At 51.7% G+C, this 11,253-nt stretch overlaps 1 protein-coding gene across 2 annotated transcripts; it reads left to right on the forward strand.

The window, feature by feature from the left end:
- Positions 1-267: 267 nt before the first annotated feature.
- PLA2G5 (phospholipase A2 group V) lies at positions 268-8,015 on the forward strand. 2 transcript variants are annotated; one of them, XM_044236303.1, is made up of 5 exons: positions 268-303; positions 2,987-3,036; positions 4,160-4,304; positions 6,430-6,536; positions 7,250-8,015. In XM_044236303.1, the coding sequence occupies exons 2-5, from the start codon at positions 2,997-2,999 to the stop codon at positions 7,369-7,371; spliced, it is 414 nt and encodes a 137-aa protein (XP_044092238.1). In that variant the 5' UTR covers positions 268-303; positions 2,987-2,996; the 3' UTR covers positions 7,372-8,015. The 2 variants fall into 2 exon arrangements, with proteins under 2 accessions (XP_044092238.1, XP_044092237.1); XM_044236302.1 differs by having other exon boundaries at positions 273-339.
- The last annotated feature ends 3,238 nt before the right edge of the window (positions 8,016-11,253 follow it).

Genomic DNA, 11,253 nt, shown 5'->3' on the forward strand with positions numbered 1-11,253 from the left:
GCTCTCCTTTCCCTGCTGGAGAGCCCCGGACCACGGGTGGCCCGAGCTAGACCCTCCTAGGTGTCTCTCCTGAACATCGCCCGGGCACTGTGACATGCTCCAAGGAATCGCAGCTTCAGGACACAAGAGGCAAAGAGTCCTTGGAGGTCCTGAGGGGCAGAAACAGGCCTTCCTGTTTGAGCCGTCAGGACTCCTGGATCCGGCCCAGGCCAGAGCGTGGGAGGAGGGCAGAGAGGCCTTTAAAACCCGAGGGCCCAGCCCCTGTGTCTTCTGCAGGCCTGAGGCGGAGAGAAGGTCTCCCTGGTGAGGAATCTCATTCTGGGGGCTGCCTTGCTTGAGGTGAGGTGGTGGGCAGGGCCCAGGGAGCAAGAGAGTCTGGGAGAGGAGGCCCCTGACCCCCCAGTGCATCCCCCCAGATTGAGGGGGAGGTCTCTCACATGTCTGCTGGGCTGTGGGGCTCGGAGCTGTCCATCCTTTGTGGTTAGAGACCTGACCATTGTGGGGGCGTGGGGGGGGGACAGCTGCACCATCTTCTCCTTCCAGGGACCCGGCCACTTCCGACCCCCACGTTTTTGGGCTTCTGTTAGGCTGTCTGTCTCCACTCCCTCCACCTCTCATGACCTCAGCCACCACTTTACTCCAAAATTATCTCGTGGCTGTGCTCATTTCCCTCTGTGGTCACTTGATAAAAATAGCCAGCTCCACATCCTTCTCCTGGGGGCTGGCTCTGAGCTCCAGAGATGGGCCACTTTCCTGGCCACTGGGGCCGCTGTGTCCATGCCTCGGTCGCCTCCTCGGTGAGACCTCTCTGCATCAGATCCCTTCCCACGGGGCCTCACGCTGTTCCCTCCACCAGTGGCCCCATCCCAAGGTGCTCTAAAACCTGCCTGGAGTTTGGTTCCTTTTAGGTGTGGTGAGGCCGAGAGATCGGCCATTTAGAAGACAGTCTGTTATTTACGGGTTCTGAAAGAAGGGGACCCACGGCATGGTCAGGGACACACAGGGAAGCACCAGGGCTGATCAGCAGGCAGAAGAAATGAGAGCAAGCTCTGCCCAGAGCCTTTCTTGTGTTTTCCACGGGCAAGGCAGGGCAGGGGAAATAGTTCGGGACTGACCGGCTCAAAGGATTTCAGTGGATTCTGGGCTGCAGGGGTGGGGGGGTCCCTAGCTGCCTGCTTCCCGGTCCCGGCGTGATTTAGGGCAGCGGAAATGCTGGCTGGAAGTGGAAGACCTCCATAGAGGGGTTGCGGTGTGAGTTGCAAACTGGCTGGTTTGCTTGTATGATAAGCCATGCTCCCAGGGCTCTTTTGTTCCCTCTAGAAATTAGCTACTCCCGGGAGGGACTGTGTCTTCCCAGGCCAGCAAAGCCTCCACAGGACATCAAAGCATCATCAAATATGGAAAAGGGACACCGTGAATAGTTCACAGGGGCTGCTCAGAGGCAGTGAGAAGAGTAGATTCCCAGTCCTGGGCCGAATCATTGGGTAGCTCACGTCCCCCTGCCTGAGCCTCATTTTCCCCATCCGTGGGATCAATGACTGTTATCCCTTTCTTCAACAAGTTGAAGGGGCAGACATCGTGCCAGAAGGTTTAGCAATAGTCACCTGGCAGGGTCCTCGGCAGGCTTGAAGAGACAGGGGACAGAACCCGGCACGCTGCGGATGCCCCGTGTGTGGTGGCTGTCCCCCTCCTCCTGTTGCTGCTCTGGGAAGCAGCCGAGGAAGACTAGTGTGGAAGGATAGCGTCTAGAGCCTTTTCCCTTGGCTGGTTAGAGCTCTCGGGCCAGAGGCCAGGGATGAACAGAGCCCGGAGGAATGTTCTTGGAACTCAGAGGTGCTGCTGGACAAAGGGCGGCCGGGAGAGGCCAGCCCGGTAGCCAGAAGCCCCGGGGAGCAGAAGCTTGTGTGTGCTTGGAGCCAGGCCTCGGGCGGTGCCGGGGGCTTGGGGCCGAGCACTGCACAAATGACCTCTAGCCTCAGGGATCAGAGACAGCTGGGCACCGAAGGGGAAATCCTGGCAAACCATCAGCCAAACGAGCAGCTCTGGATAAACAAGGATTCTGGGGAAAGGAAGGGAAGGGAAGGGAAATGGGCAGTTGCCTGTAAAGAACCTCTGAGAGGCCAAGTTTGAATCAGGCACTGGCCCAAGACCCATGGAATTTCCTCTGCCTTCTGGGTGTGACTTTTCGGGACTCAAGTGGGTGATTCAGATGTTTGCGAAGGCAGGTGCTGGGGAGGGAAGCTGGGGTCTCCAGGCTCCATGGCTCAAAGAGCAACTCACCCTCCATGACAGGAGGCTGTGTCCTGCCGTGAGAGGTGCATGGGCCAGGCTTTGAGCCCTTCCTCCGCTTCTTACTAGCTGCATGGCTTCTGGCAAGTTCCATGAGCCCTTTGAGACTCCTTTTTCTCCACGAGCTCCATATGAGCTCTCAGTGGGAACAAGGACACCTACCTTTTGGAGCCCTCATGTGTACCTCGGGTCGACTTATTCCTTAGGTAGGCACAGTGCCTGGGGCCCATGGAAATGTCTGAACTTGAACTCTTAGAATCAGGAGAAAAAAAAAAAAAACGAATGTAAGAGTCACGAATAGGTAATACCACATTCAGCCTGGACTGGGTTCGTTTCCATGCCAACACAGTCGTAAAATAGCACTTGAAAGAATTTTTTTTTTGGGAGGAAGGGGCCTGTGAAGGCAAAAGCGCTTGAGACCCACCAACCACAACAAGGCCCCGAAAGGTGGGTATGTGGTCTGCGAAGTGGGCTATTGCATTGGGGCTTTTGTGGTGGGAAAGTCCTCTCCTACCTCTATGGGGGAAAGTATCCCATGAGGGCTCTGGGATCAACTCCTTAAGGTTTTTGCCTCTTTCCTGACTGAGGTCGCCCACATGCTGCCCAACAGGAGTGTGTAGGGCCTGGCGAGGACCCAGAGGTAGGGTCCGAATGCATCTCCTGAGAGATATGTCACGGGATGTGTTTTCTTTTCCAGAATCCCAGAGATGAACGGCTTTCTCCCACTGGCTTGGTTCCTCATTTGTAGTAAGTGCTGGCCCCATGACCTCCGAACTTGTGACCTCTCACCTCTAGGAACAATAGGGTCGTGGAAAGGAGCCTAGTCTTTGAGGACGGGGAGTCTTGAGTTTGAATCTCGGCTCTGAGCCTCTGTGCCCTCCTCTGTGACCCCGGGGGATATGCAGCCCCCAGATGGGGCTATCACACGATTTCAGGTGGTGACGGGTGAAGACTGTGCTACGGGACAACAGGTGGCTTGCAAATGTGGGAGGCATATTTTTTCCTTTGGTGCAAAACAAAACAAAATAAAACCCAAATGAGAACAAGACCCATCTGTAACTGTTCCGCCCTGGGTCATTCTCTGCAGAGGCTGGTCCCCCCTGCTACCACCTCCCAGCTGAGGAGAACTGGCACAGCACAGGGGAGCCCCATTACCATATGCACAGCACCCCAACAGGCTGGCCTAATCTTCAATGTCTTGCCAGATCCCTGGAGACTGCCGGAGAGCAGAGGGTGGAGATCTAGTGCAGGGAGGGAACACTTGGCTCTCTGTGAAACCCTGAACCTTTCTCTCCAAACTACTTTTTCCCAATCTGGAAGGCAAGGGAGCTGGCTTCAGTGATCTGGAGGGATCCCACCTTGCTCAGGTCCTGGGCCTCATGTCCTAAACGGTATATTTGTGAGGAGGGACATGGCATCATCAGGAGAGAAAGGTACCCTATTAATTAGACCTCCTATTTCTTGGTCGTTCACTGGGTGTTTGCCTAGTGAAATTCACATACTTTCTTTGCCTAGAAAAGACACATGCTTTCTCTCATTTTAACCCTTAGGATAAGTCTAAAATGTAGGCATTCACTTTGGGCCCTCCCACCCCACCCCATTTCCAGAGGAGGGGTCAGAGGCTCTGAGAGATTCAGTGACACACTCAACCTCATGTTGTGAAATGAGTGGCAGAGGCAGGATTTGAACCCACGGTTCTCATTCTCCAAGTCCAGACATTTAGCTCTACTGCTTGCCTCCCCCTTCTTGCTCCTGTCACACTAATGGGGAGAAAGAGATGCCTGGGTCCCCACAAGCCCCAGGGTGGGGGCAGGGGCAGTGCCTGCCCGATAATAAGCGTGTTCCTGGGGGGCCGGGGGCTGTCTTCCAGGTGTTCCCGCTGTACCCGGGGGCTTGCTGGAGCTCAAGTCCATGATTGAGGAGGTGACCAAGAAGGAGGCCTTGACGAGCTATGGCTTCTACGGCTGCTACTGCGGCTGGGGCGGTCAAGGGATCCCCAGGGATGGCACTGATTGGTGAGCTGATTACCATGAAAATCCTTTATGCTCAGCTTCTGTGCCCACATGAGCTCGAGTAATTCCGTGTCAGTTATGGAAGATGAGTGTTCAAGGGCCGTGTTATATGTGAGAAAATTGTGTATCTGGGGGGTTAACTGACTTGCCCAAGACACATCTAGAAACGTCATGCTTCTCAGTGACCACGTGTGTCAGTTGGTCTGTTGTTATGTAACATATCACCCCAAAGTGTAGTGGCTGCAAGTGACCATGACCATTTATTTTGCTACGAATCTGCCTTTGGGGCAGGGCTTGGTGGGATGGCTTGTCCCTGCTCCACCCGGCTTCTGCTTGGGCAGCTCGAACAAGGCTGCACTATCCAGTTTCCAGATGGCTCGCTCCCATGTCTTCTGGCTGCTGGCTGGGGGCTCAGTAGAGGCTGTGGGCTGGGGGCCTCGATTCCTGTCACCTAGGCCTCTCCAAGGCTGTTGGGACTTCCCCACAGCACAGTGACCAGGGGGTTCCAAGACTGAGTGTTCCAAGACTGCATGAAAAAGGGTTTAGCCTCAGAAATTCTATGGTGTCCATTGGTGGAGGCAGTCACAAAGACTTTGGAAGGAAAGGGACCTAGGTTCCATTTCTTGATTGGGAAGTGTTCAAATTCTAGAACATGTGAGACAGAGAGACGGTTCTTTGGAAAATTCTGAGACTTCTGGTGTGGATGATGCCATAGGTCCATTGAGCAAATGGATGGCAGATGGTGGGAGCCAAGTTTTCCACTGTTGGAGTTCACTTCTGGGGCAATGGATTGGAGATGAGGACGTCAGTATGAACTTCTGTTTAGCTTAATATAGGCACAGGTGGTTGCATACAGAAATAGGTACAGATGTGTGTACAAACACGGGTTAATAGAGACACATTTATTTTGCTCTGGCAGCTGAGAGGACTAAATGAAACAACATCCCAAAAGCAGTAAGCAACTCCTAGTGCCCAAATGTGGTCTCTAACACATTCGCCATAAAGGGGAACCAAGGCTCCTTGGAGACCTGACTGGTTCTAGAACCAGGGCAGAAAATATACAGGATGAGTCTGGAGTCTCCTATAAGGCCAAAAGATAAGGAAGTTCTCCCTTGATAGAGATATGTGAGGGAGCACAGGAGCCAACGGGAAGGGCTCCCATTGGTCAAAGCTGGAGTAATTAGAGAAGCAAAATAAACCCATCGCCCCAGTCTTATCATGAGAAAAACATCAGGCAAACCCCATAGAGGGCATCCTACAAAATACCTCCCCATCATCCTCCAAACATCAAGGTTATCAAAGCCAAGGAGAGTGTGAGCAACTGTCACAGCCAAGAGGAGCCTAACGAGACATGACCACTAAATGTAACGAGGCGATCTGGATTCTCACGTAGGAAAACATATTAGGTAAAAACTAAGGAAACCTAAATGAACTATGGACTTTTTATAATTAATGAATCAATAATGCTGTGTTATGATTTCGCTGATTATTTAGTCAGTGACATCAACATTGGTTTGTTAATTGTAACAAGTGTATTGTATAAGATGTTAATGATGGGAAAAACTGGGTGTGGGGTAAAAGGGAACACTCTGTACGACCTTCTTTATTTTTCTGTAAATCAACATACACACGAAAAATGCAATTGGCCGCACCTCACATACTGGAAGTTTGGGTTTTTTTGCTCACATGACAGTTTCATGTGAATCACGTGTAAATTCCAGGACCCAGGTTCTTTCCATCTTGTGGCTCTGCCATCCCCGGTGGCCTCAGGGTCCCCTGCAGGGTCATCGTCATCCTGCTAAGAGATGGAGGACAGTGTGGGAGGGTTTCATGGGTGGGTCTGGAAGTGGTGGGCATCCCTTCTGCCCGTGATGCCCTGGTGGGAACCAAGTCATGTGGCCACACCCAATTGCAAGGAAGGCCGGGAAACGTAGGCTCACGTAGGCTTTCCTGGAGGAAAGAGGGGGTCAGTGAACCCCTTGCTGATGGCAGGCAGCCTCAGTGGAAGAGCAGAGACGTATTTAGCTGTATCCCTAGATTCTTTCTTTGCCAGATCACATCCACCTAGTGGCCCCTGCTCAAGTGATGTGCCCCCTCTGCTCAGGATCTATGCCTCTTGCAATGACAGGTGCTGCTGGGCCCATGATTACTGTTATGGGTGGCTGGAGGAGAAAGGCTGCCAAATCAGGACACAGCCATATACATACAGATTTGCACATGGACGGGTCACCTGCGGTAAGACTGGAGCTTCCCATTCAAGCCACTGATAGAACCTGGGTCTCTGCTGGTTCTGAGTTCAGCTTCCCCTAGATTTTAGCCAGCCTATACCTTGGAGGGCAGAGCTGGGGGTGGGGCAAGGGAGGCAGGATTATTGCAGCCACATCTGACCTCTGGAGAAGGGCTGAAACGTCGCAGACTGAGAATTCACCTGGTGTCAAATGCTTTGCTTACCTCCATTTACTTGCTCCCCCAAACACCTTTTGAGGTGTGTTTAGTCTTCCTGTTTTACAGATGAGGAAACTGGAACTCAGAGCCTTGCCAGTGCACACAGCTACAGCTGGGATTCAAGTTCATCTTGAATCCATCTGAGTTCAGAGCTAAGTCTGGGGATGGTGTCTCCTCTATGAGAGCTGGAGTTCCTCCGGAGCAGGGGCTGACTCCACCATCAGACTGGGGACTCCCAAGGGCAGAAAAGGTGTCTCTACCACCAGACTGGGGACTCCCCGGAGGGCAGGGGGCCAAAACCTCTCCCTGGGGCAGGAGCTGTGCCTCTTCCATCAGATCCCACATTTCCCAGTTTGGAAGCTGTGCCTCCCTCATCAGACTGAGAGCTTCCTGGGCCAGGAAGCAGACTGGGGAGTCCGCTCAGACTGGAAGTAAGCCCGAGGGGCATTGTTGGTCGAGCCCACTTTCCCTTCCTCACTGTACATTTGGTGTCCTGTCTGCAGGGTCCGGGTCCCAATGCCAACAGGAGCTCTGCACCTGTGACCAGAAGCTCGCCTACTGTCTAAAGAGGAACCTGAGGAGCTACAACACTTTCTACTTACGCTTTCCCAAAAACTCATGTTGACCGAGGCTTTTTTCCCCTTCTCCTATACCACAGAGCTCACTCATGCTGCTGGGTTCTTTGCTGATAGGCTCTTGAGAGAGGCTCCTGATCTCGGCCCTCCTTCTCTCTCCATGGCCCATGGGGCTTGGAGGAGCCCCACGGCCACTATTCATGCTGCACAGAGTCCCAGGAGAGGATCTCTGCAGGTAGGACATGGTAAGGTCAGGGTTCCTGACCTCCGCTTGTGAGCTCGCCCCTAGCTCCGGGCCGGCTCTCTCCCCCTTACCCTGAAGACAGCATCACCCCCCAATCCAGGAAGATGCATTTACTTTCCAGTTTCTGCAATCTTGGATTCTCACCACCACCCTCTAGAGAATGTTTGCTCAAGGCAGAAGCCAAATTGACACTAGAAGTCTGCCATAGAGATATTAAATAAAATTTATTCTTAAGACAAAATCCCATAGGCACTTTCCTCTGCTCCGGGGAATTGCCCGCACCTCTTCTCCCTCTGCCACTGGTGCTCTGGACTCCAACTTTACCGTAGACTCTCAGGAACAGAGAGTGTGGGTTCCTAAATAGAAGCTTTTCGGGGACCAGGGGCACTGGGGTGGCTCAGTGGGTTAAGCTTCTGCCTTCAGCTTAGGTCATGGTCTCAGGGTCCTGGGATTGAGGCCCATGTCAGGCTCTCTGCTCCGTGGAGAGCCTGCTTCCCCCTCTCTCTCTGCCTGCCTCTCTGCCTGTTTGTGATCTCTCTCTCTGTCAAAAAAATAAATAAAATCTTAAAAAAAAAAAAGAAGTTTTTCAGAGACCAGATCCAAGTCTCCTTTGGAGTTCATCTCCTTACACCTTGGGGGGGTCTCTCCAGCCAAGCACTGGGTTTCATTCTACCTTGAGCTGGTGGGGAGAAGATGCTTGGGAATCATGCCAGCTTGGGCTTCTGGGCCAGCGAGGGTCACGGTCCAATCCCAGCACTGGCTTCTCCAGCCGTGTGGTCTCAGGCTTGTTACCAAACCTCTCCGACTTCCAGTTTCTTTAAAAAAGAAATGAGCTCCTTGATATGAGGAAGTGGAGATGCAACGTGGGGGGGTTTGGGGGGTAGGAAAAGAATAAGTGAAACAAGATGGGATCGGGAGGGAGACAAACCATAAGAGACTCTTAATCTTACAAAACACACTGAGGGTTGCTGGGGGGAGGGGGCTCGAGAGAGGGGGGTGGGGTTATGGACATTGGAGAGGGTATGTGCTATGGTGAGTGCTGTGAAGTGTGTAAATCTGGAGATTCACAGACCTGTACCCCTGGGGCTAATAATACATTATATGTTTATCAAAAAATCAAAAAAATTAAAAAAAAAAAGAAAGAAAGAAATGAGAACGTTTCACGTAATGTAAGTGGGTAATCCAGAGGTCACCTGGGTGCTGACACAGGAACGCTGAGGTTCTGGAATGTCATAAAGAAGGACATTAAAAAAAAAATAAGGGGGGGCGCCTGGGTGGCTCAGTGGTTTAAAGCCTCTGCCTTCGGATCATGACCTGAGCCACGGCTCAGGTCATGATCCCAGAGTCCTGGGATCAAGCCCCGCATCGGGCCCTCTGCTCAGCAGGGAGCCTGCTTCCTCCTCTCTCTCTGTCAAATAAATAAATAAAATCTTTAAAAAAAAAAGATTTACTTATTTATTTGACTGACAGAGTTCACAAGTAGGCAGAGAGGCAGGCAGAGAGAGAGGAGGAAGCAGGCTCCCTGCTGAGCAGAGAGCCCAATGCGGGGCTGGATCCCAGGACCCTGGGATCATGACCTGAGTCGAAGGCAGATGCTTTAAACCACTGAGCCACCCAGGCGCCCCTAAATAAATAAAATCTTAAAAAAAAAGAATATGTTTCTTTCTAAAAAAAAATAGGGTTCAGAGGAGGGGTTTATTTTTACCAAGCAAGGACTCTTAAAAAAAAAAAAACCCACCTCATCTATTGATTCATCAAAAAAGGATGTTCTAATGCCAAGATTGCAGGAAGAAAGCACACATTCCAAAACAGAGGAGAGTCCCTCCCAAGAAAGGACCTTTGGTTTCCTTACGCCGACAAACCCCAAAATAACCGTATGATAAATGGGATCTATATTTAAAAATTCCAACGCTGAACGTTTCCAAAATAAAATTTAATTTTATGAAATGACTCCTAATGTCTTAGAAAAGTTTGCGTCTGTATTTGACAGAGTTTCACGAAAGGGCGTTCAAACGTCCCATTTGATCATCAAAAGATAATTTTTTTAAATCAAAACCACGTCCTATGTCCAAAGTTAAATAGGGCTGTTGGAGAGTCAGAATCTTTGCTCTGATGCCATCTCTCCCCAGTTGTGATATCCTGGCTGATGGAGAAGAGACCCCAGCCCTGGCTTCTCCCGCCTCCCTTCAGGGTCAGGTGGCAGGCGGGGGTGGCCTTGGTGCTAGGTCCTGCAGGACGGGCTGTCTGCAGGCTGTCCTCTCTGGGCATCCCAGCTCGGGGCACCAGTATTAAGACGGGCGCAGGCAGGTGTTTTTGAACAAGGGAGGCTTCGAGGTTGGGAAAGCAACACCACAGGCTGAGATGGGCTTGAACTGAAAGAACCCGTGGAGGGAGCTTTTTTTAATCTACTAGAAAACTGAGGTGCAGAGAGATCAGGAGACTTTTCCAAAGTCACACAGCACATCAACAGCAGAAGGTACAGTTGGACCTTAGATCTTGGTTCTAAGCCCTAGTCTCTGACCGCTAACTCCACTGTCTTCTACTCCGGCCCACACAAAGAGAATACAGAACCTTGGGTGGTTCAGGGACTCGTCCGTATTAGGGGTTTCCCAGGATGATCCCTTGGATTCCACCTGAGGGCCAGGTTCCCCTCTGCTCTAACTGTCTTGGATAACAGAGGCCGTCCCTGGGTGGTTAGGCCAGTTGGAGCTCTAGCTTAATTCTCTGGAGAGGGGGACCTCACTGGGGTCCTCCATGGTGAGTGGTCCAGATCCTATCTCGCTGCCCTGAACATCTCTGGGGAAATGGTGAAATCCAGGAATCACCAAAACCTGGGAGGAAGTGTTCTCTCTGACTCTCTTATTTGACTAGCTCTTGAGTGACAGGAGAACCATCAGGGAAGTCATGTCTCAAAACGGCGAGGCCCCCCCAAGGGGTGGACTGTCTTAGATCTATCCTATGTCCCTTGGCTCTGTGGAAACTGCATTTCCCAGAAATTCCATCCCTGCAGAATCCCAGGCTGGTGTGGGTCTCCGGAGATGTTCTGCGTGAGAGAAACACCTGTCGCGGCTGACACCTGTTGTCCTGTATGGGCTGTCCCACTGTGCCGGTGTCAGGAAGTACCAGGACCACAGCCGCTCCGGGTCCTGCTGGGCCACCTGCTTTAGCTCCTCCCATTGGAGGTGATGAGATGGTGAAGGGCATCCGGGACTATCCCTCACGGGTTCCACTCATCCCTGCCGTTTCAGTTCGCCCTGTCACTTGGGCCACAGGATTCCAACAGCAGCCACCAGCAGAACAAGAAACAGCCTCTCATAGAACTTTTTTTTAAAAATTTTTTTTGTTTTTTTTTTTGTTTTAAATTGGCACCCACAATCATGGAAGTCTAATCCCCGTAAAAAGTTCCTGATTTTTTTAAAAAAGAATTTATTTATTTATTTATTTATTTGTCAGAGAGAGAGAGCAGAGGCAGGCACAGTGGCAACAGAGGCAGAGGGAGAAGCAGGCTCCCTGCTGAGCAAGGAGCCCGATGCGGGACTTGATCCCAGGACGCTGGGATCATGACCTGAGCCGAAGGCAGCCGCTTAACCACCTGAGCCACCCAGGTGTCCCAAAAGTTCCTGATTTTTTATATCGGAATCTCCTTGCTGTTCTGGGGCTCCGATCAAACCCTGGTTGATAGAGCCAG

This window comes from Neovison vison, chromosome 2 (genome assembly GCF_020171115.1).
Source record: "Neovison vison isolate M4711 chromosome 2, ASM_NN_V1, whole genome shotgun sequence".
NCBI classification, from domain to species: Eukaryota; Metazoa; Chordata; class Mammalia; order Carnivora; family Mustelidae; genus Neogale; species Neogale vison.